Genomic DNA, 23,339 nt, shown 5'->3' on the forward strand with positions numbered 1-23,339 from the left:
CTAGCCAGTTGCTGTACCAGCGTGAGTATTTGGCGGTCTTAACTACTTTGCGTTTCTAAAAGTTGGGGTTTTTGTATCTAGTCGGGAGTTAACAAGATTGGGGGAGGGGAGGGTATATAAAATCTGGATTTAGAGCTGAGCTAACAGGCCCTGATTTCGACGACCCGGAAGAGCCGGGTTCTGGGCGGGGAAATGAAGAAACGAGTGCGTGCTCTGGGAGAGGGGGTGCCAACCAATCTGTCCGCAGGGCTTTAGCCCTCTGCGGTCGGGGTTCCCAGACCCTGTCCTTGTGCGACCACATCACTCGGCTGCAGCCGACTCTGATTCCGCTGCGCTCTTGAGACGCTTCCGGCAGGGGCCGCGAGAACGCGCGGCGCAACATCCTCCCGGGGCTTGGCGAGGGAAGGGCGGCGGGCGCCATCAGTCGGTCTGCCATGGAGTGGGGCCTGGGGAAGGTGAGGTCGCGAGGACAAGGTAACCATAACCGCAGCACCAGCGGTGGTTGCTTGTTGCACTGCCTCCTGCATCTCAACATCATCTACCATCGGCCAGGGTCCCGGTACTGCCCGGGGCCGCGCTCGGCACGTCCCACCCTGCAGGCAGCCGGGTGGAGACGGGGGCCTTGATCCGGGCCAGGAGGAGCTGGACTCACTAACTGCCCTTCCCCTTTCCATCCAGATCCCCTCTGACGGCCGCACCATGTCCCTCCGCCTCCTCCGTCGCCTCCTCCTCGCCGCCCTGCTGCTAGTGATTGTGTGGATCCTCTTTGGGCCCTCGGGCCTGGGCGAGGAGCTGCTGAGCCTCTCACTCCCCTCCCTGCTTCCCGCTCCTGCCTCTCCAGGCCCGCCACTGGCCCTGCCCCGCCTCCTGATCCCCAACGTGGAGGCGTGCCGCGGGCCCGGTGCCCCTCCCTTCTTGCTCATCCTAGTATGCACCGCCCCGGAGAACCTGAACCAAAGGAATGCCATCCGGGCCTCCTGGGGCGGGCTGCGCAAGGCCAAGGGGCTGAGAGTGCAGACCCTCTTCCTGTTGGGGGAGCCCACTGGGCCGCAGCCCACCAGGGGCGAACACCGGAACGGCCTGGCGTGGGAGGCTGCGGCCCAAGGAGACATCTTGCAGGCAGCTTTCCAGGATTCCTACCGTAACCTTACCCTCAAAACCCTCAGCGGGCTGAATTGGGCCAACAAGCACTGTCCTATGGCCCGCTACATCCTCAAGACCGACGATGATGTGTATGTCAACGTCCCTGAACTGGTCTCAGAGCTGGTCCGGCGAGGGGGCCGCTGGGAGCACTGGGAAAGGAGCACGGAGCCCCAGAGCTCAGGTGTGGTTGGAAATGAAGAGAAGAAACAAGGCGGAAGGGCCTTGGAGAACGAGCCTGTGCCTCTGCTGTACTTGGGCCGTGTACACTGGCGGGTATACCCCTTTAGAGCACCAGAGGGCCGGCACCAAGTGTCCGAACAGCAGTGGCCTGTGGCTTGGGGGCCCTTTCCACCCTATGCCTCAGGCACAGGGTATGTGCTATCAGTTTCTGCTGTGCAGCTCATCCTGAGGGTGGCCAGTCGGACACCCCCCCTTCCACTGGAAGATGTGTTTGTGGGGGTAAGTGCCCGCCGAGGAGGCCTCACCCCAACCCACTGTGTCAAGCTGGCTGGTGCCACCCACTACCCCCTGGATAGGTGCTGCTACGGAAGATTCCTGCTGACATCCCACAAGTTGGACCCCTGGAAGATGCAGCAGGCCTGGAAGCTGCTGGACAGTCCTGATGGGGAAAGGACTGCACCCTTCTGCTCCTGGCTCCAAGGAGTCCTGGGCATCCTGCGGTGTCGGGTCATAGCCTGGCTTCACAGTTGAGCGTGCCTGGGACCACAGGAATGAGGAGCTGAGAAGGTCAAGCAACCCTAGGACCTGCTCCCAGGTCTGAGGCAGGAACACTAGCTAGTTGCAGTGGATCTGCCTCCTCATGCCAGCTCCTCAATCTGACACTGAAGAGGAAGGGATACAGGAGAAACTCAGGGGCCTAGCCTGCCAGCCCCCAAGATTTCATCAGAAATTAAAAAAAAAAAAAAAAATTGCTGAGATTCTCTCTAGTCAAGGGCAGGCAAGGGGCATGAACTCCTCAATAAATTTTTGTCTCTTCGCCTCCTGAGTCAGTGTATTTTTCATCAGAATTCCCAGAACACCAACTGGGAAGTCCCAGAGGCTGTCAAACCCTGCTGGATGGGAAGGGGGCATCTCCAGGGACATGGGAGAAGGAGGACAGACAGCTTTTCCCAAGAGTAAGGCCCTTAAGAGGTAGGGCCAAGACCACAGCAACCACACAGTATGAGGCAGGAGGGAGAGGCAGTATAGCATAACCCCTCTGATCATACAGAGCCCCACACGAGGCAGGGGAGAGAGCAGAGCCCCAGGATGATCCAGACACACTATACAAAAAAACCACCTTCCTCTTTAATACCAACCCACCCCAGAAGCCAGCTGTCCACCCTAGTTGGGGAGGGACACATTGTCACCCTCTTCATTCCAAAAGGTCATTTTCCCACAGACAATCTTGGGGAAAGACTGTTGTTCCAAGCCACCCTGGGGCCAGGCTCAGCGCACAAATCTGTCCAGGGCAGAAGGCCAAGTCCCTGTGGGCTTAGTCTTCTCTTGCTTTTGCTGCTCTTGCTGCTGCTCAAGGCTCTGCCGGACCTTGTCCTGGAAGGACAACACAAGTATGGTGAGAAGTGGCAAGGCCAGAGTCACAAGCAGGAGCAGGAGGGGAATAGCCCAGGGGCAGCCTGGCCTGGTCTGCCCCACCGAAGCTCTCACCCTGTGCTCCTCATCCATGACCTTCCTCTTCCTCTTCACCAGGCTGGCTGTGGAGCTGCGGCCCTTCTGCTTTGGCTTTGGCTGGAAGGGAGCTTTGGCCTCAGGGTCGTAGCCCTGAGGAAAGGGAAGGAGTGACAGCTCAGCCTCAGAGGCAGGGGACCGTGGCAGCATTCACCTGCTGTGCTGCACTTCTGGGTTCAGGCCCATGGTGGGGAGAAGGTAATGGGGGTGAGGAGGGCGGAGCACTCAAGAGCGGTGTTTTGCAATGAGCATGCAGGGGCCTGCTCCATACCAGCCTCTCCATCCGTTCCTTCTTTTCCTGTTCCAAAGTGACGACATCAACCTCTGCCAGAGCCCGTGGGTCCAGACAAATAAGTTCTGCAGGTACCTGGGGATGTCACGGGGGATAAGAATGGGTATGGAGTCACAGAAGGTGGCACCAAAGAGGAACAGAAGCTAAGGAGTGTTGAACCCCTCTTCCCAAGACTCCCTGGTGTGAGAGCACTGGGGAGCTTTCCCTAGCCTCAACCACAAACCACACTTAGACATATCCTACCTTCTCCAATAGGGCCTTCACCTCCCACTCCTGGCGCTGCTTCCGACTCCTGTACGGGTTATTCTCCAGGCCATCAAAGTTGGGCTCGGCAGCCCCTAGAGGAAAGGAGGAGCATGAAACCATAGGAAGAACTCTGTCCACCAACTCTAGATCAACCAATCCCTCACTCCCTGCTGTCCTAGGCCGACCCAAACTTCATCCACAGTTCATCCACTCAGCACCCCATTCCCTGGCCTACTCACCTGGGACCAACATGCTGGTGATGCCTCCACTGTGCCCTACCCCCAGCACATCTTCAAAGGGGCAGAACTGAAGACTATGTACGTGGCCTGAGAGCCGGTGGGTGAGGTACGGCTGTTCCAAAGAGGGTAGGCTGCCCTTGCCCTGCCCTGCCCATACGTTGACCACATCGCCCATTCCTGCAGCCAGTAGTCCCCGCTGGGAGAAAGCCAGGTAACCTGCTCCCTTGGGCAGGGTCCGAGCACTCAAAGGCTGAAATGTCCCTCGGAGGTCAAAGATCTTTAGCTGGTGGTCCAGGGCAGAGGTGGCCATGTACCTGGAGGGGACAGAATGAATCAACTAGCTTTGTCAGTATGGGTTCACTGAGCAGTCCTATGGCCAACCCCAAATTCAAAGAAGACAACTGTCTTTAATGATGACAGCAGCACTTTCTACTTGTTACACACCTTGCTAAACTCTTTATAAGCCTTAACTCACTCAATGTCTACAACAGCTTTATGAGCTAAACTAGGGGCTGAGAAATGATGGCCCATGGGCCAAATCTGGCCCATCATCTATTTCTGTACAGCCTGGGCAAAGAATAGGTTTTTGTTTTGTTTTGATTTTTTACTGTGATTTGGGTGAAAGTTCACAGCAAATTCACTTTCCACTCAGCAGCTCACCTACACTGTCTCCTGACACTGACTACAATTTCCCACAATGCAACAGCACCCCTCCCACTTCCTCTCCATAGTTAACCTTTTTCCCTTCCCTCCCATTCACTCCTGCCCCCGAGCTGTCTCCCTGTGCATACACAGCCTTTCTATTCTCCCATGATCGATCTCTCCAAGGAGTGCATCTACCTAATGGAAATGTTCAGCTCATATACCTGTCTTTTGTTTAAAGAATGGTTTTTGCATTTTTAAATAGTTAAAAGAAATCAGAATAATAATACTTCAAGACGTGGAAATTCCATGAAGTTCAAATGACAATGTTCACAAATAAAAGTTCTATTGAAACACAGCTAGGTTCATTTGTTTAGTTTGTGGCAGGGTTGAGCGACTGTGACAGGACCATATATGGCTCTCTCATTGCTTTGCACTGCTCGGGGCACCTACAAGTCACAGTAACAGTGTGTGGTGCAATGGATTACTTAATATGGCTCTTCTAGCCATGGTCTTTGAGAGTCCCACGAGATGACGATGCGGGGTGGAACTATGCAAATGTAAGGTGCTTATGGCCGACCAAGGGGATTGGATAGCTTGTTAATAATGTAAATTAAGGTACATGTCCTGTTGTTGTTCACTGCTTTCTGTAAGTCATCTGTTATTGTTATTTACTGTTTACCTTCCATAAGTAATAAAACCAAAAAAACCAAACTCACTGCCATCGAGTTGATCCTGACTCATAACAACACCCTTTGGGTTTCCGAGGTGGTAAATCTTTACAGAAGCCCAGTCTTCCTTCTGCGGAGTGGCTGGTAGATTTGAACCACTAATCTTCTGGTTAGCAGTCAAATGCCTAATGGCTTTCAATTGCCAAAAAAATTAAGGTACATGGTACCTTTGTGGGTGCTGTTATTGTTGTTGTTGAGAGGTACCATCGAGTTGGCTCCAAATCATAGCAACTCTATGTACAACAGAACAAAACACTGCCTAGTCATAAGTCATCCTTACAATCCTTGCTATATCTGAGCCCATCACTGCAGTCACTGTGTCGATCCATCTTGTTGAGGGTCTTCCCCCTTTTCACTGACCCTCCACTTTACCAACCATGATATCCTTCTCCAGGAAATGGTCCCTTCTGACAATATGACCAAAGTAGGTGAGACGAAGTCTGGCCACTCTCACTCCCAAAGAGCATTCCAGGGGCACTTTGTCCAGAACAGATTTGTTTGTTCTTCTGGTAGTCCATGGTACTTTCAATATTCACCAACACCACACTCAAAAGCATCACCTCTTCTTTGGTCTTCCTTATTCATTATCCAGTTTTCACATGCATATGAAGCTACTGAAAATACCATTGGTGGGGTTGTTGTTGTTGTTGTTATGTGCCATGGAGTCAGACATAACTCACAGTGACTCCCTCATAGGGTTTCCGAGGCAGTATCACTATGGAAGTAGATTGCCCAACCTTCCTTCCAAACAGTGTCTGGTGGGTTTGAACCGCCAGCCTTCTGGTTAGCAGTCAAGTGCCTTAAGCACTATGCTACCAGAGCTCCTATGGGTGGGATTAGGTGCACCTCAGTCTTCAAAGAGACAGCTTTGCTCTTCAGCACATTAAAGAGGGCTTTTGCAACAGATCTGCCAGATCCAATATGATGTCTGATTTCTTGACTGCTGCTTCCATGGGTGTTGACTGTGGATCCAAGTAATATGAAATCTTTGACAACTTCAATTTTTTCTCCATTTATCATGATATTGCTTATAGGTCCAGTTGTGAGGATTTTCATTTTATGTTGAGATACAATCCATAGTACAGGCTGCAATCTTTAATCTTCATCAGTAACCCGTGGAAACAGCTGTATGGAACCCTAGCATGAGGACTGGTCAGTTTTGCCATCCCGCTACACTTAACATGAGCCATCCCAGAGGTGAAAGGGGGCATCTAACTACCACCAAGAGAAGAACCAGGTAACTCCACACCCCACGATCTCAAAAACCTACTATACAGCCATGGTAGTTAAAATAGCCTCATATTGGTACAGCAACAGACACATAGACCAATGGAACAGAACTGAGAACCTGTAAGTAAATCCATCCACCTAGGACAGCTGATCTTGAGCCAGAACTCATTAAATGGGGACGAGATAGTCTCTTTAATAAATGGTGCTGGTAAAACTGGATATCCATGTGCATAAAAATGAAATAGGACCCGTATCTCACACCTTAGGAAAACAAACTCAAGTCGGATCAAAGACCTGAACATAAAACCTAAAACCATAAAGACAATCAAAGATTACATAGGGACAAACTAAGGGGCCCTAATTCAGAGCATAAATATACTATCAAATATAACTAAAAACACACAAACACCAAAGACAAAACAGATGACTGGGACCTCCTAAAAATTAGACACTTATACACATTAGAAAGAGTAAAGAGAACCCACAAACTGAGAAAAAATTTTTGTCAACACATACCAGACAAGGGGCTAACCTCTAATATTTGTAGAAAACTTCAACAACTTAACAAAAAAAATAATAATAAATAATCCTATTAAAAATGGGCAGAGGCGGCTACCACTATCAACCACTCAGAAAGGAATCAGTGCAGGAGATCCCAGATAGAAAAAAAAATCAGGTTTGCTAGTCTGATAAGAGTGTAGTGAGACCCCTGAGACTACGGCCCCTCGTTACCCTTCGATCTGGAATTGAACTCACTCCTGTGGCTTCCAGCCAAAGGACAGGCACATAGGTTGAACATTAACATCAGGCAGATACACTCCTTGGGGCGATCAATTAAGAGAAAGCAGAAAGGCACAGGGAGATAGTTCAGGAGGCAGGAATGCACAGGAAAGAAGGACACAGGGAAGAGGTAACTATAGGGAGGAAGTGGAAAGAGAGCTGTTCCATTGTGGGAAATTGTAGTCAATGTTATGAAACAAAATGTGTATGAACGTCTGTATGAAAAATGAATTTTCTTTGTAAACTTCCACCCAAATCAAATTAGGAAAAAAAAAAAAAGGGCAGAATATATGAACAGATACTTCACCAAAGAAGACATTTAGGCAGCTAACACATTAAGAAGTGCTCACAATCATTAACCCTTGGAGATATGAAAAGCAAAACAACAATGAGGAATCATCTCACCCTAGCACTAATAGCAAAGTTCAAAAAAGTAGAAAACAACAAATACTGGTGAGTGTGTGGAGAGACTGGAACCCTCCTCATACATGGCTGATGAGACTGTAAAATGGTTGCAACCACTGTGGAAAATGGTATGGTGCTTCCTTAGTGACTGAAAATAATCTCACTACTAGGTATATATACCAGAGAAATAAGAGCCATGACACGAACAGATATATCCACACCCCCATGTTCATGGTAGCACTATTCACAATAGCAAAAAGATGGAAACAAACCCAAATGCCCATCAATGGAGGAATGGCTAACAAACTATGGTACATATGTATAATGGAATACTATACAACATTAAAGAACAACTATCAATCTGCAAAACACCTCATAATGTGGATGAATTTACAGGCCATTTTGCTAAGTGAAGTTAGCCACAAAAGGACAAATATTGTATGAGACTACTATTGTAAAAAGTCAAAAAAAGGGTTTCACAAAACAAGAAATATTCTTTGATGGTTAGCAGGGATGGGTGGGGTTAAAAAAAGGGGGGGGGAGAGCAAGAAGAGCCTGGAGTGAAGCGCATCCTTAGGCCTGAGATCCCTGTGCTGAGACAGAAAGAGATGGCAGAGAGACAGTGGCCACAGAGGCAGCAGAATCAAGAGACGAGCATGAGGCAGAGCAGTGCAGTGGGCTTCCCACCATGGAATAAGACGCTGAGTGCCTTCAGGCAGGAAACTTGCTGACAGAGTAGGGTGCCTCTCTAGGCACCTAAGGACAGAGATAAAAGAGCTTTGTAACACTTGTCCAAGCAGGGCAGAGGCAAAGGCCGGAGAGAACTGTGTCTGCAGCACCACAGCTGAGAAAAAGCTGTCACGATCCAAGAACTGTATCCTGAAATGTTTCTGATCCTGAATTATAACCTGTTATTTCCTAAACCTCATAATGGTGAGTACTGTCTGTGAGTTCTGTATGGCAACTGCAATGAATTATCAAAGCCAGCAGAGTAGTGAGTGCTGTGTGAGGGAAAGCTGGCGTCAGGACTGGTAAAAAGGATTAGAGAGTGGCAGCATGTTTGACCTCTACCTTGTAGGAATCAGCCTTGGGCTGCTGATGTTCTGGATCCTCCTTCCTCCTTGTAAAGTTGGAGGAGGTCAGAAGTTGCCCCACGTTCTTTCTGCACAGTTATAAACAACATGACAACAGTTGAAATGCCTCACATACCACCTACCTCATCACCCATCTGTGTAAAAAGATGTTTTTAAAGATGAAATACGTAAAATCTTTACACATCAGCATTAACAGATGAGCATTTGTAACTGAGTTTGATGATCTGGAGTACTAACTTCGAACCTAAATTTAGCAACATGATATCCTCAAATACAGAATTCAATTCTTCTCATTAGACTTGGAAGACTGGGCAATCTACTTCCGTAGTGATACTGCCTCGGAAACCCAAGGAGGGATCGCTATGAGTCGGATCTGATTCAACGGCAGTGAGTCTGGCTTATTTTTTTGGTTATACAACACTGTACTCAATTCTTAGATTTTGAGTTTCATCACTAAAAAAAAGTTTGTGATAATTTGTTTTCTTTCTTGTTAGTTAAGTATTTACGATAAGGTCCTTGATTCCTCCTCATGGCCTGCAAAGCGTGAAATATTTACTGCCTGGTCTTTGACAGAAAAAGGTGCTGACTCCTGAACTAGACGCTCAGATCCCCACTCTTGGGGTGAGGAAAGTGCAGCACACAGGGCCTATGTAATGTGCCCACAGTGACACAGCTGATAAATGGCAACAAGAGGATTTAAACCCAGGCAGGCAGGCTACAGTCTGTGCCCCTAAAGGCACACTAACTTTCACATCTTTCTGCCCATCTGTTATCCTCAACAACTCATCCCCAAACAAGTGACTTACGTGCCTGTAGAATCTACTGCCACAGTCCGGACTGCACCACGGTGACAGAGAATCTTAGCCAGTGGCTCCTTCACAGCTGGACTCCATAAAGATACAGTACCTGAAAGTCACAGAACAAAAGTTACCGTGCTGCAGAGGTAGTTAAACCTGGGAAAGATGGGGACCCAAGACCAAGAGGTAAAAAGAGAGAGAAGGGCAACTTTCAAGGTCTCATGACCTACAAATATAAAAGAAAACCAGGACAATAAGAGAGTCACAGCTAAGTCAGGGACTGACCATTGCTGTGTCCAAGATGGATGACAGCATTGTAAGGGTTCTGAGTCATGACATCAAGGCGTCCAGCCCGAGCGTTCAGAGCTGTCACAATCTTCCCCACTGACACATCCAGGTAGGTCAGGAACCCTGTCTCTGACTAAGAGAGAAAATGAAAATAAGTGAGTCCTGATTGCCTGTCTTCCCTACACTGGGTCCTAGAGAAGGGGCCTTCCCAAAGGCTGCCACCTAGCCCTATGCTCCTCAGCCACTCACAGCTGTGGCCAGGAGGAAGTGGAAGGGCAGGAACTCGAGCCGTGTGATGCGGTCACAGCGGCGGATGCAGTGCAGTTCAATGCCTTGGTTGTCATAGATGTGAAGCCAGCGGTTCTGAGCAACAGCAATTAGTGCCTCTGAGTGCAAAAACCTGGGAAATTCAATGAGAAAGAAGTCACAAGCTGTTATTCAATGAAGGATGGGTTGTCTTGGCCCGACTGACTACTGTCTGGAAGGCCACTGACCGGATGTCCCGCACAGCCTCCATGACGTTGATCTCACACATCAGCTTCTTCGTCACCCAGTCAAGGGCTGCCACATGACCTCGGCGCCCTCCAAAAGCCAAATGCCTATTGGAGGTTGGGACAGACAGGGTGTCAGTGCAGGGGCACATACTGATTCAGCCAATTACAGGTCTGCCCAATGCTAGCCCCTCCTCTCCAGGTGAGAGGAGATGTTGCTACAGATGTTCACCCCCAAGTCCAGGCAAATTACAGTCCCCTCTCCCCAGCACCAGCCCAAGCATATTACTGGAATTCAACTTTACCTCCCAGTTTGAGAGTAATTCAGCCTGTAGGGTCCAAATTGCCGCAGATTCAAGTCAAAGTGCTACAAAAGGGAGGAGGAAAAACAAAGAATCAAGAAAGAATCCATGGAGGCTGTGCAGGATATCTGGTCAGTGGCCTTCCAGTAAGTAGTTGGTAGGGCTCCCTTCAGCAACTCCTTCTTCTAATCCTCACTTTCCCATTGTCTTGCATCACCAGTAAATCAACCCTCTGGCTCACCTTGGCTGCACTTGCAATGTCCACAGCTTCTACAATGTCAGCCTGACGTATTTTTGCTGTGTCTTCTCCATCTTCCCCTTCCAAAAACCTGCAAGGAAGAGTCAAGGTTGCAGAAAAACTTCCTAATGTATTTCCACAAAAATAAGAAGGGGGAGGAGCTCCATACAAAAGAGGTCTGGGAAGCCCAGATTGGGGTCCACTCACCCCGGTTCCTCAGCAAGCAGCAGCTCAGAACGAGCAGCTCTGACACTGGTTTCCTTTTCCTCAGCTTCAGCCACTTCAAGTCTGCTTCGGGTTTTGGACTTAGAATGTAGAAGCTACAATAACAAAGCACAATGCAGAGGCCAAGGAAAGAACAACAGAATATGTATGCTAACAGGAAAGCCGTCTGGTCCAGCCTCTACCCAGCTAACCCACACAGCGTCTGCCTCCAATCCTTCACCACTTTCCAGTTGGTCCTCACCTTTTTAGATTTGTCAATGCGACGAAACTTCAGGGCCGCCTCCTCAGGGACTGGGGCAGGACCTGGAAATGGGTCTTGGGCCTGAAGCAAGTAGCACGCCATGAGATTAGTAGACAAATCTGGGCTGACCCCAACCCTCTCACTCTCAAAGCACAAGCCGTCTTGAGCCCCCACCCCATCTGCCCCCAGTTTTACCCCGGACAAAGTCCGCTGAGGCTCCGGATTCCTCTGCTCTCGGGGCTTCTTCGAGACCTGGGGCTTCTTGGAGATCCAAGACTTCTTTTGGATGAGAGTGTTCTTTGATCTCTGGGGACGGAATTCCTGCTTCCTCTTCTTGCTATGTGGTGGCCCTGGGGAGGCTCCGGCAGGAGTCGGAGCTGTCTCTTCTTCCTCCCAGTATCGCCGAGGTTTCTACCGGCAAATTAAGGACCTTGATGCTCAGCTGCCCACGACCTCCGGGACCCCCCAGGACCCCTCAACTAAAGGGTTCCCTTCCCGTCGCAGAGAGACCTTTACCTTCCTCTTGGCCTGAAGTTTATTCTTCTTGGGCGGAGCATCCCCACCGGGCTTGGGGGCAGTCTCCATCAAGCCCACCGGCGATTATCCACGTGCAAAACCTCTCTTAGCTGTCCCACAGGCTGCTTGAAAACTCCCGGAAGTCCTCTAATATTTACCCAATCAGCGCCGTACCAGGTCTGAAGCCTTCTTGGCGCCATCTTGAGTGATGGTGAGCTCTCCTTTGAGGGGCGGGGCAAGGCTTGGAACCGCCATCCCGAGCGGCAGCTTTTGCCGGAGTAATAATGCCATTGTGAATGAGAGAAAGGCAAATCCTGGAACCACATAACGGTGACGTTTCTTTTTCCGTCTTAGTTTTCCCATCTTGCTTAAAACCTTTTCCAAACCAAAACCTTTTCCGCTTAGTCTTTTTCAGCAGAACGCCACTCATTAAACCTGTTAGAACCACATTTCCCGGCATGTCTCAGAGGCAGCTTCCGGCGCCGTTTTTCCCAGCGTTCCTTGTTTACTGCCGGGGTTAGTAACTCTGAAGGGAGAACGTGAGTAGGACAGGCTTACGGTTGAGAGGGCTGGGGTCTCTTTTCGTCCTCCCCTATGTGGCCGGGGTAGAGACGATATCCGGCATCGGGAGAGGCTGCAGCGTCCCGAGGGGCTATCTGTCAAGAGTGCTGTCTGTTCTGCCGGCTAGGCCAGGAAGGGAAACTCGGGTACCTTCCAGAGTGTCAGACCTCGCGCCCCTCTCCCGCTCCGCGCAGGTTTTCGTCCCCGTCATGGCTGAGCTAATCCAGAAGAAGCTACAGGGAGAAGTGGAGAAATACCAACAGCTACAGAAGGGTAAGGGAGCAGGGATAGTGGTGGCCTCACCCCAGTGTCTTCACTCACCCACAGCCCAAAGCAATAACCAGGACAAGATTTTTCTGCTCCACCCACCCCTGTGTGCAGCCCTATCCTCACCCCTACACTCGCCTATACCCGTCCTTGTCTACTTCCTCAGCTCCATTCTCTTTTGACTAGGGTTGCGGGAGCCGGGTGGCACATTTGATGTGTCTAATCGCATCTTTCCTTTCGCCTTCCAGACCTGAGTAAGTCCATGTCAGGGCGGCAGAAGCTTGAGGCACAACTAACAGAAAATAATATCGTGAAGGAGGTAAGGGACTGAACTGTGTGGGGTGAGGGCGGGGACCTGTACCGGCCATGGTTCTGATTCCCATCCCTCCCTCAGGAACTGGCCCTGCTGGATGGATCCAACGTGGTCTTTAAACTTCTGGGTCCTGTGCTGGTCAAACAGGAGCTGGGGGAGGCTCGGGCCACAGTGGGGAAGAGGCTGGACTATATTACAGCTGAAATGTGAGTCTATACGGCCACCGTGATGTAACCGACACTGTTGGAGTAGACGTGTTGGAGGAGCCACTGTAGAGCAGCTCTGCAGAGTAGCCCCAATCATCCAGTCCTCCACCCCCTTCTTCCCTTTGAACCTGCCTTTCCCCTCACTCCCCTGTATCTCAGCTTTGCCACCTATTTTTCTTGCCTTCAGTACCCTCAATTAGTCCCACTAACTGTTGCTTTTCTGTTTCTTTGCCTTCCTTGCCGCTCCTCAGTAAGCGATACGAATCCCTGCTCCGCGACCTGGAGAAGCAGTCAGAACGACAGAGGGAGACCCTGGCTCAGCTGCAGCAGGAGTTCCAGCGGGCCCAGGCAGCAAAGGCAGGGACTCCTGGGAACGCCTGACCTCATAGTCGGGGGAAGGGAAGGGGAGGGAATGAGGCAGCTCTAGAGTCTACACTGTAGCTAATAAAATTGAAAACACCTGGCTTTGTTTTCTGTCCATCCACTCGTGATTTCTACCTATTTGCCCAGCTCCTGCCACTTGCATTATTTTCTGAGGCCCATATTCTTGTGACTGGAGTCTCCCTTGGCAGGGCAATCTTTCCCTATTTCTTGAAACCAAAATCTGAAAGGTCTCCCAACTTGTTTCTTACCTGTATATACAACCCTTAACATTCCCTTATCTCAGTTGGCATGGCCAATCAAGGAAACATGTGAAGTGTATTTATAATACAGCATATTGTTAGGGTTATCAGTTTAAATGAAGGATCACAATCCTGCAACCTGATGCCTCAGGATGAAATGTCGTTACTATCCTTGTTATGAATATTCATCATCTTGGCCCTGGCATCTCTTTAGTTCTTTTTAGTCTGTCTTAGCATTTGTAGAATCTTAACATCATGCTTTATGGTGTCGCAAATTCTCTAAGTTCACGTGTTACCCACGAAATTGTCCTCACATCTATGTCTTAAAATGGTTTCCTAGAAATTTGCACCCTAAGGATTTCTTCCTACTGATCTCTGTGAAAACTGAGAAAAATTTAGTAAGAGTAAAGGATTCCAGGGTGGGGAAATTGCTGGGGAGGAGTAAACTGCTCTGAGGAAACCATTTTCAGTAGCACCTCTTTACATGGATAGAAAACACGAGACTCCTTCCTGTGCCACTGCTCCTACCTTCGCCAACTCTCCACCCGTCCCAGCAGCCAGTTCATAGACACCACACGGACAGGAGAACTCAGGTAGTGTTTTGGTTTATTATCTTAGTGTCACAGTGACTAGAACCCTCAGAGTGGGAAAAAGAACTGCTAGAACCTCCTTGCCACTCACCCCTACCCTGGGGCTCAAAGCCTCTGGGCCTTTCCTCTTCCACTACCTTCTAGGCCTTTCTTTGGCCCTTTGCCTGCTAGCATGTGGTCAGGAATCAGGACTGACGCTTTTTCCCCAGCACTAGCTGTGTACTACATTCATTGAAAGTGGGGCCTGTATACAGGTATCCAGCTTGGTTACCAAGATTACCATTTTCCACAGGGCTTTATCTCACAGATATGTAGTAAACCACTGGCACTTCACTGTTCCAGGGCAGCTGGCCACCTTCCAGGATTTCTGTCCCAATGTGACGTGACTGCCACCATTCAGGAGGCTACCCACATCTGGTATGGCCACCATGACTTCTGTGAACCAACGGGGCTTCCTCTTCAGAACAGTGCCCGGGCAATTTTCCTCCCTGTGGCCTTGATCCTGGGAAAGGAACCCCCTCCCCCCTCACTCGGGGGAGTTCCAGAGGCAGGCAGGCCGCTGGAGTGGCCCACTGAGGCCACAGAGGGCCTTCGCCGCTGCCGCAGGAGGAAATCATGTGACGCTCCATCCATAGCATAGAAGACATTAGCCGAGGGTGGGATAGTCAGCTCTGTAGGTTCAGAAGGTTGGTGTCAAGCACAAATACAGTTGTTGCCCCCCAACTTCCCAGAGGTGGATGCACTCCCATTGGTGAGCACCATTCTCCTCCCAAGCCTGCCTTCCCTGTAGCCTCTGACCTCGCTCCCCTGGTAGCAGCTGTACTAGCTCATAATCCGAAGCCACTGCAGAATCACGATTGTTTTTCTTAAGAACACGAGTGATAACACTTGGAGCCTTGTCCTGGCTGGTCACCTGGTGGCACCAGAGACCAAAAGAAAAATAAATCACTCCATGATGACCTCTGTTTCCCATCCTTCCAACCTCAGCCACTAATCTCCCAACAGAAAAAGACTATCTGTGTCCAACTCTCTAAAGTGGAATAGGAAACCCAATATGGTGGCTCCTGTACCCCATTAGCCAGCCCACACAGCACCCAGTGAAATAGGGCTGCTTCCCTGTGGGAAAACGGCTATGAATTCTGAAAATGTAATATGGCCACCAAAAGTTCAAGGTGCAGCAGTGAATGCAACATAGACATCAAAATAAAACATCACTGCCAGAAACAAACATCAGAATTAAAACTATAATCATCCTCCATTTGGCTGCCCAAACCTAAAATATGTAGAACATAACAAAGCACCATCTTCACCCCACCTCTGAGGCCAAAGCTCCCTCACCAAGATGCTCTTGTAGACACTGCCATCTTCCCCCAGTTCCATCTGGACACGGATGATGCGGCAATCAGAGGCCCCTGGCCCAAGCTCCCCTCCCCCATATCCAGTCCCCTTGGAGGTCCCTTCTGCTCCCCCACTGAGAGGAGTGCCACAGGAAGCAGAGCGTCGGTGACCTCGAGAAGGCCGAGGGGAGGAGGTTGGGGGAGAGAGGTGGCTGGGGTCAGCTGGACTGTTCAGGGAGGGAGTATTTTCCAGGGCAGAGTCCAGAGACGACACAGATGGCCACTTCATGTGCTGGGGGGACAAACAACATGGGAGACTGGCATGAAGTCAGGGAGGGTTAAGGAAAACACACTTCGGGTTAGGATCAGTGTTGAGGTCAGAGGTCAGGAACAGAGCTCACCTGGGCCAGCCGGGTCAGCAGAGGAGCAGGAGTGCCAGGTATCTCATCACCCCCTATACTGGGCCGGTCCCAGGATACAAAGGGGGTGGGGCCCCCAACAGAGCCCAGGACCCTGGAGTGGCAGGAGATTGGTAAGGTCAGAGGAAGAAAGGCAAGTCCCTAAGAGACCACCCCCAACTGCTGACTCTCTCACTCTGTCCACTGTGAGATGACCAGCGTTGGCCGAAGCACCCGTGGAACAGGAGGGTCACTGGTACCGGATGGCTCCACCTCACAGGACACACGGTGGCTGGGGAGTGGAACAATGGGCCGAAATCAGGACACAGCACATCAATCCCCCCACATCTAGCATGAGCCCTGAGATCCCAACCTCCCCAAGCCAGTCACCTCTGGGCTTCGGTCAGTGGCCGGAGTCCTTGCAGCCACTGCTGGATGTCTGGGTCAGGTCGGAGATCATAGCCACGACATTTGTTCTGGAGCTGCCGCAGCTCAGAAAGGACAGCAAACTCCTAGGAAGGAGCCCTCAAAATGTACCAGCCAAAACTCAGGGACCCCCAACTTTTCCCTCTCCCTTTCCTGGGACATGGGAGGGGGTGGTAAGCATACATTCATGTACCGCTCTCACCTTTCTCCGCTTGTCAAAATTGATGTAGCCATTCTGCAAAGACACAGGAGTGGGATGAGAGTCCTAACCCTGCCTTTCAGGCCACAGAGAGCTAATACTCCCTCCCAAATACACATCACACATACACACACAACAAACTCAAAAACTTCAGCCTGGCCTCACTGACTCCCCCATCTCATGCCTCCTCCCCTTCACATCTATCATGCCATAAGCACTTGAGCTAAAAACTGCGTCCACTTTACAAATGAGAAAATCGGGGCTCAGAGAGGATAGGAACTTGCCCAATCAATATTTGTTTATTTAACAAGCATTATATAATAATTATAAGGAGCTCTAGTGGCATAGCAAGTATGGCATTTGGCCGCTAACCAGAAGGTTGGAGGTTCAAACCCACCAGCTGTTCTGCAGGACGAAGATGAAGTAATCTACTTCCATAAAGATTTCCCGCCTTGGAAACCCAATGGGAGTTGCTAAGAGTCAGAATCAACGTGATGGCAAAGGTTTTTTTTTTTTTTTTTTTTTTGGGGGGGGCGGTATATGATGTTTGGTGATGCAGCAGTTAAGGTGCTTGACTGCTAACCGAAAGGTCTGCAGTTCGAATCTACCAGCTGCTCTGCAGGAGAAAGATGTGGCAGTCTGCTTTGTAGATTACAGACTTAGAAACCCTATGGGATAGTTCTACTCTGGGACAGAATCAACTCAATGGCAATAGCAAATATAATTGCTTACATTGCAAACACTTGACAAATATTATTAATTTAACCCTCATAGTTAACAGATTGATACAGATACTATCATTAGTTCCCAAATTACAGATCACTAAGTTACTAAGAAGGAGCTCTGGTAGCACAATAGCTAAAGCACTTGACTGCTAACCAGAAGGCTGGCGGTTTAAACCCACCAGCCACTCCTCGGAAGGAAGGTTAGGCAATCCTACTTCCGTAGTGATACTGCCTCGGAAACCCAAGGAGGGGTCGCTATGAGTCGGGGACGACTCAACGGCACACAACAACAACAAGTTACTAAGAAGGAGCCCTGATGGTGCAGTGGTTAAGCACTCGGTTGTTAACCCAAACACTGGTGGTTCAAACCCACCAGCCACTCCACAGCAGAATAGACCTGGCAATCTGCTCCTGTAATATTACCACCTAGAAACCCTATAGGGCAGTACTACTCTGTTCCTGTAGGGTCACTAAAAGTTGGAACTGACACAAGAACAAGGCAGTAAGGGAGTCTCTGGATGGCACAAATGGTTAAGCACTCAACTACTAACTGGAAAGGTTGGCAGTTCAAACCCATCCAGAAGTGCCTTGGAAGAAAGGCCTGGTAATCTGCTTTCAAAAGATCACAGCACTGAAAATCCTTTGGAATGCTGTTCTACTCTGCATACATGTGGTGCCTATGATTTGGAATCAACTCAATGACAACTGGTTTGGCTTGGTTTTTTATAAAGTACTAACACACATAAAGGTTAAACAACTTGCCAAAGTACAGAGCCAGAACCCCAGCAATCTGGCTCCAGAGTCCTCAGCTGTCATGGTTTATAGTCCCTTTCTGAAAGGAAAGCTGTCTGACTCAGAGGCCCACTTGTTACATCACCAAAACACACACACATACTAACCTCTAGCTCATCCTTGGAGGCTGCATCAAGCATCACCAGGTCCTTCAAGAAGGTGCCAAGGTAAGGAACCACACCCTGAGGTCAGGAGTTAGGGTCAGACACCCCTGCCATGATCTGAGGGCCTACTCTCCCCATTTCCCTACCCTACTGCCTGAAAGAACAAACCAAATTCTTGCTGTGCCTCTTCCTTCCGTCCCTCAAGCTGCTCCCTATCCCACATTTCTCACTTCTTGGCAACCACCCACCACTAATCACTCACCCCACCCCGGGAGCCAGACCTCGGGGACTTCTTGGAGTTTGGCTCCAGAGGCGGCTGCAGTTTCACCTCCTGGTGGTGACAAAACAGGAAATATGAAAGGGTGATGGAAGGCGTAGGGGAGAAGTGGGCAGTAGGAATGGCTTGGGAACACCAGAGAACAGGGCTTTACCTGCAGGAGTAGTTCCCGGCTTTGGGAGTAATTATCCTCTTCAGAAAAAATCTGGCAAAGGCTAGTGAAGACTCTGAGGCTATCCCTGGGGGATGAAGGGCAGTAACCATGAGGACAGGCCTGACTGAGCCACGCCCTCTTCCTAGCCTTCTAGGAGAGCCTCTAATCCCTAGTCCAGGGCCCTCTCCTACCCACCTGGCTGCTTCCCCCCAGGCTGCCCGAAGCCTGTGGATGGGGCTGGACTGCAAGGCAGACACAACAGCATACACCGAAGAGAAGTTTCGGAGCAGACGGCACTCCTGCAGGGTAGTGGTTCACAGGTCATGGGGAAAGGCATTGACTGTGGGACTCCTCTCCACATCATGGTTCCCAAGAGGGCCAGTCCTCTTTCTGACCTCTGCCACACGGATCCACTTCTCCAGGAGCCGAGCCCTCTGTGGTGGGCGGAGTGGCCGTATGGTCACCTCCTCAGGGCCCTCTCCAGCTGAGGTGGCCCCCAGGACAGAGCTGACCACTGCTCCTGCCACCTTGTTGAACTGTGTGACAGTGGCTCGGACAGATGGGCAGAGGTGGGAATGTCCTGGCCGGTCTCTGTGACCCCACAGGCCCCCCAGGCACTGAGAGGGGACCAGTTTGAGAAACAGCTCCTACAGGACAGAGGTTAGAGGTTAAAGTTCAGAGTCAAGCAAGGTCAGCCTCCTAACAGCAGGGGTCTGAGGATCTCAGATGGCCAAGGAACCAGAGGGCATAGGGTCTGAAGGGCAATGACCAAGGGGAGAAGGGAAAAGGTCAAAACTGGGCAAATAAAGGAGGAGGCTAGGAGCTGGATCAGGAAGGGCTGGAGGCAAGGGAGGGATAGGGACTCAAGGAGAGGTTAGTAAGGGGTCAGAGAGCATGGGAGTCAGAGATCAGGGTCTCACCGCATCTAGCAGGGTCAGCTGTTCGGCCAAGTGGTCAGCGAGGAACACCAGGACATCCGTGGGGTCAGCAGGGGGGTCGCCGGGGGGGGCCAGGGGCTTAGGAAGGTCGGGGGCCTGGGGGTCCACCCGGGACCGGAGGTTGCGGATGAGTTCAGCGCTGCCCCCCCCAACACCCTCCCCTGCTGCATACCCTGTCCGAAGCAAGAAGCTCTCAAGCCGGTCAAGCTGACCCTTGACCTCAGAGCCAAAATCCTTAGGGTGAGAGGCCAGCCAGGTTGAAAGTACAGAGATGGCTACCCTGGGAGAAGGGGAATCAGCCAGGGGTCAGAGGTCAAGCTGTAGCTTGGGCAGAGGGGATTCAGAGGTTAAGAATCAGGGCTCACCCTGTTGTCCTCTCTAGTTCATCAGTAGGATGAGATTCAAGGGCTTCCAGCCTGGGGAAAAGAAGAGAATCCTTGTCCATTTTTCCAAACTCCTTGTGGCTTTGACCATTTTGGAAGGGTCAAATGGTCTGGCTTTAGAAGTCGAGTCCTCTCCATAATCCCTGGTCCCTTATGATTCCTGACCTGTCAGCTATAAGCCCCAGCAGAGTAGGCGTGGAAGTAAAGGCCCGGTGGGTGGCAAGAAAGGTTGAGGTGAAGGTCACATCAGTCCCTGATGTCCGAGCATCCAGTAGGTATCTGACCAGGGCCTCCAGAGTGCCAGCTCGGAGCCGTCGAGAGGAGCGTGGGGGAGGCGTGGGGGCCTGGGACAGACAAAAGGCCAGTCACTGAGCTTTCCCTCGTCCCAGACATTAGACCTAGATGATCCAGAACCATTTTGCTCAAATTTAGCAAGGGCAGAAGACTTAGCTTAGTCTCCAGATGCCCAGCCTAGCACTCTAGCCAGAGGAAGAGAAGTTAGGAGGTAATGATGGCTCAGAGGTGAAAACTCAAAAGTCATGCTCTCACCAAAGGCTCAAGAGGCCGGTATTGGCGGCTTGTGACAGTAAAGGTGGCTCCATCTTCCTCCTCATCCCAGACAGACACAGGGGCCTGGAGGAGCAAGGAAGATGTGATCAGACAACCCAAACCACTCCCCACAGCTTCCCGTCCTCACTCATCCCCTCCCCTCTCCTCTCCAGTACCCTCACCTGTGAGGGCGGGGGATAGTACCAGCGTGTTCGAGGGGTGGGGGGGGCTGGTGACCCCAGGTCTCCCCCACTGGGGCCCAGACAGCCCCCCCCAAGCCGCCTAAGGGCCCGGTGGAGTCGAGGGGGCTGCAGTGGGGTGGTGTACAAACTGTAAGAACTCTGATCCTGGAGACCCCCTGATCTGCTTCCCCCCAGAGTTCAACAGTGGAAAAGCAGGGAGCAAAGGCCAGGAAAGAAAAGCGAAAGAGGTAGAAAAGCGAAAGAGGTAGAAAACCAGAAGCAGAGACCTAGAAAAGCTCAAACCTCAGTTACAGGCACAGCCACATGCCCCGCCCTCCCTCTAATCCAGGGAGGGGCACAACCCAAAGAATTAGCCCTTCCCTTAGCCTCCCTTGCTCCCAGTCCCTCAGGTGGGGACTCCACTGTTTCTTGGCCCCAGAGACAACTCCCCCCAAGGTGGCGGCTCCGATGCCAGTTCAGGAAGGAGAAGGGGAAGTGGGGATGATGTGGGGGGTAGGCTCAGAGAGTCACATGGCCCCAGCCCCTCCTCTGCCTGATCCCGAAAAACCAGCCCAGCCAGTCACCCTGACCTCACCAGGCCTGTGGTCCCAGGGATCTAGGACCTTGGGCCCCAAATCCAACACCTGGTCCTTCTGAGGCCCCAAACCCTGGTCTTGTTCCTCACTATGAGTTCTTGAAGAAAACAGGTGACCACCCTCTACCCAGTCTGGTATGTGTCCCTCCGGGTCCCAGAAGCTCACTTCCGTGCCTCCACCCTACACCATACTCAGTAGGGAGGGGGAGGAGGAGGGGTCACGATATCTGAGGGTTCCCTCCCCAATCCCAGAGTCAGAGGAGCTGGTTACTGTGGAAACAAACCCCTCCCTTCCAAACAAAAACAAGGAGGGAGAAAACAAGATACCAGAAAGGCAGACACACTTAGGCCTCAGCTAAGAGGGCCAGAGACCCACAGAAATACTGGCTGACTAATAATGCTCCGGGCAGGAACAGGGCAGGTTCCTGTGGGCAGGACCTGAGTCACACTGACACAGAAAACCAGAGTCTCTGGGACTCCCCGTAGCAAGGAGGCTGGCTATCACCCATCAAGAGGCGGAGAAGTAAACTAAGGCAGGGACACAAAGACGCGGCGAAAAAAGTGGAGAGGGTCTCGAAGGTGTATATGGCCCCTAACTCCCATCAACCACTTCTCACCTCTTCTTCTTCCTCCTCCTCCTCCTCAGCCTCCTGCTCCCCACCCAAGCCCCGGGCTCCCAGACTGCCATCCTTTTCTGGGTCCCGGCTCCGGAAGCTGCTAAGCACGACTCCCCCGGGGGGGCTCGCGTCCAAGAGCAGCCGCAGGGGTCGCGGGAGCATGGCAGAGTTAAGGAATCAGCGGGGTCGGGCCATGGGGCGCCTGGAGAGAGACCGGGGTTGGGGAAAGAACGTGGAGAATCAGGGAGGTGCGGGGGAACCCGACACTGGGGGAGCGCGGGGGTGTCTAGGTAACCGGACGGGTGTCCTGGAGGAAGGGCAACACAAGGGTGGAATATGGGGACCCTGATGCATTTGGGGAATAAGGGGTCACGAAAACGGGATCGGGCAGGGTCAAAGGGTGCTCTGGCTCTGACCTGTTCGGGAGGGGAGGGGCAGCGCGGGTCCGGCTCCGCCGTAGCCTTCGGTCTCCGGCCCCAGACCGAATCCCCTCCCCGGCTTTTCCGCACCCCCTTGAGCCCCCCCGCCAGGCTCCCAGGCCCTACCGCCCTTTCCGCTCCCCCCCGCGTCCGCCCGCTCCGAGAGCAGGAGCCAAAAGGGGAAGGAAGTGAGAACAGGAGCCAGGGCCGCGGACTAGCGGAGCGCCGGACGCCGGGGGCCGGGACCCAGGAGCGCGGGTCCCCAGCTCCGCTGCCCTCCGGCCTCCCACTCCTGGATTCTGGAGCCCACGTCGACTCGCTCTAAATTGGGATAAGCAGTGCAGGCTATAACCCCCGGGAAAGGGCGGGAGAAGAATTTGGCATTTCCCACCTCCAACAACAATGCTAAAATTCCCGCGAGAAGCTTTTTAGGAGGGGAGGGACCCCGTTACTCCGCCCCCGCGGTGTTACGCTCCCTGCCCCCACCCACGCGAGTATCGAACTGAAATCCACTCCGGGTTTTTCAAGAAGCCCTCAGATCCCGCCTACAGGCTAGGGGGCGGGGCAGGAAGCCGCCACATCCGGTTCCAGATTCGGAGCTCCGGGGTTTCCGGCACTAAAGGCCGGGATCTCCTCTTCCTGCTGTCATCCCGGAGGAGCCCATAGCTTAAAGACACCCTGGAAGCTATTACTAGCCTCTAATCCCTAATTGTTTTGAAGGGAATGGGGGGGGAATTGGGTGTCACTGAGGCATTGAGAGGTCGGGGTTTTGGGAAATAACCAGAGGTGATTGGAAGGAGTATTGTGCTTGGAAAGGGGGGAGCCTGGGGAAGAATGAGAGATCCCGTTGGAAGCATGGTTCAAAACTTTATTCTTACACGATTAGAACCGCTCCCCCCGTAGCTTCAATCGATCGCCCCATCCCTATCTTTCAGGGGTCCCTAAACCGGACCGCCACTTCCTTCAACCAACATCCAGCACATTTCTGAAGAGCGCCCTCCAGTGGGCTCCAGGCTTCTAGTCGGGGGGGCGGGGCCGGGTACAGCAGTGGACAGACAGGCTCCTCCCAGCCCTCGAGGAACAGATAGTCCCGGG

At 51.6% G+C, this 23,339-nt stretch overlaps 5 protein-coding genes across 5 annotated transcripts in view; 2 read left to right on the plus strand and 3 right to left on the minus strand.

Annotated features, from left to right (window-relative positions):
* Positions 1 to 699: 699 nt before the first annotated feature.
* On the plus strand, positions 700 to 1,854 carry B3GALT4 (beta-1,3-galactosyltransferase 4). Its single transcript, XM_007939323.1, has one exon. It carries the CDS (start codon positions 700 to 702, stop codon positions 1,852 to 1,854), a length of 1,155 nt encoding a protein of 384 aa, XP_007937514.1.
* A 738-nt stretch (positions 1,855 to 2,592) lies between these two features.
* On the minus strand, positions 2,593 to 11,773 carry WDR46 (WD repeat domain 46). The gene is made up of 15 exons (XM_007939325.2): positions 11,590 to 11,773; positions 11,269 to 11,484; positions 11,074 to 11,154; positions 10,815 to 10,927; positions 10,611 to 10,698; positions 10,373 to 10,434; positions 10,071 to 10,175; positions 9,826 to 9,976; positions 9,574 to 9,709; positions 9,298 to 9,397; positions 3,610 to 3,923; positions 3,368 to 3,462; positions 3,104 to 3,199; positions 2,812 to 2,925; positions 2,593 to 2,697 (listed from the first exon to the last, which is right to left on the minus strand). Exons 1-15 carry the CDS (start codon positions 11,656 to 11,658, stop codon positions 2,593 to 2,595), a joined length of 1,845 nt encoding a protein of 614 aa, XP_007937516.1. The 5' UTR covers positions 11,659 to 11,773.
* Positions 11,774 to 12,359: 586 nt separating this feature from the next.
* On the plus strand, positions 12,360 to 13,317 carry PFDN6 (prefoldin subunit 6). The gene is made up of 4 exons (XM_007939329.2): positions 12,360 to 12,423; positions 12,666 to 12,736; positions 12,812 to 12,936; positions 13,188 to 13,317. Exons 1-4 carry the CDS (start codon positions 12,360 to 12,362, stop codon positions 13,315 to 13,317), a joined length of 390 nt encoding a protein of 129 aa, XP_007937520.1.
* Positions 13,318 to 14,608: 1,291 nt separating this feature from the next.
* Positions 14,609 to 21,987, minus strand: RGL2 (ral guanine nucleotide dissociation stimulator like 2). Its single transcript, XM_007939330.1, has 17 exons — positions 21,826 to 21,987; positions 20,432 to 20,515; positions 20,048 to 20,226; positions 19,865 to 19,915; positions 19,482 to 19,779; positions 18,957 to 19,208; positions 18,757 to 18,860; positions 18,562 to 18,646; positions 18,393 to 18,461; positions 18,134 to 18,208; positions 16,513 to 16,545; positions 16,275 to 16,396; positions 16,081 to 16,176; positions 15,888 to 15,999; positions 15,488 to 15,778; positions 14,948 to 15,062; positions 14,609 to 14,820 (listed from the first exon to the last, which is right to left on the minus strand). Exons 1-17 carry the CDS (start codon positions 21,985 to 21,987, stop codon positions 14,609 to 14,611), a joined length of 2,340 nt encoding a protein of 779 aa, XP_007937521.1.
* A 471-nt stretch (positions 21,988 to 22,458) lies between these two features.
* Positions 22,459 to 23,339, minus strand: part of LOC103195802 (TAP binding protein) — a 12,505-nt gene continuing 11,624 nt past the window's right edge. The window contains exon 9 of the mRNA XM_007939439.1: positions 22,459 to 22,565. Within this exon, the coding sequence (XP_007937630.1) occupies positions 22,459 to 22,565 (107 nt within the window). The remainder of the gene's footprint in view (positions 22,566 to 23,339) is intronic.

This window comes from Orycteropus afer, unplaced genomic scaffold (assembly GCF_000298275.1).
Source record: "Orycteropus afer afer isolate SDZICR_OR568_19922 unplaced genomic scaffold, OryAfe1.0 scaffold00059, whole genome shotgun sequence".
Taxonomy (NCBI): domain Eukaryota; kingdom Metazoa; phylum Chordata; class Mammalia; order Tubulidentata; family Orycteropodidae; genus Orycteropus; species Orycteropus afer.

Coding starts and splice junctions, on each gene's coding strand:
- B3GALT4 (XM_007939323.1), top strand. CDS start 700: ATGTCCCTCCGCCTCCTCCGTCGCCTCCTCCTCGCCGCCCTGCTGCTA.
- WDR46 (XM_007939325.2), bottom strand. CDS start 11,658: ATGGAGACTGCCCCCAAGCCCGGTGGGGATGCTCCGCCCAAGAAGAAT. Junction 11,485..11,589: donor AACTTCAGGCCAAGAGGAAG/GTAAAGGTCTCT, acceptor ATTTGCCGGTAG/AAACCTCGGCGATACTGGGA. Junction 10,435..10,610: donor ACATTGCAAGTGCAGCCAAG/GTGAGCCAGAGG, acceptor TCCCTTTTGTAG/CACTTTGACTTGAATCTGCG.
- PFDN6 (XM_007939329.2), top strand. CDS start 12,360: ATGGCTGAGCTAATCCAGAAGAAGCTACAGGGAGAAGTGGAGAAATAC. Junction 12,424..12,665: donor ATACCAACAGCTACAGAAGG/GTAAGGGAGCAG, acceptor TTCGCCTTCCAG/ACCTGAGTAAGTCCATGTCA. Junction 12,737..12,811: donor AAAATAATATCGTGAAGGAG/GTAAGGGACTGA, acceptor TCCCTCCCTCAG/GAACTGGCCCTGCTGGATGG.
- RGL2 (XM_007939330.1), bottom strand. CDS start 21,987: ATGCTCCCGCGACCCCTGCGGCTGCTCTTGGACGCGAGCCCCCCCGGG. Junction 19,209..19,481: donor AGCTGACCCTGCTAGATGCG/GTGAGACCCTGA, acceptor TCTGTCCTGTAG/GAGCTGTTTCTCAAACTGGT. Junction 18,647..18,756: donor GCCTGGGGGGAAGCAGCCAG/GTGGGTAGGAGA, acceptor TTCATCCCCCAG/GGATAGCCTCAGAGTCTTCA.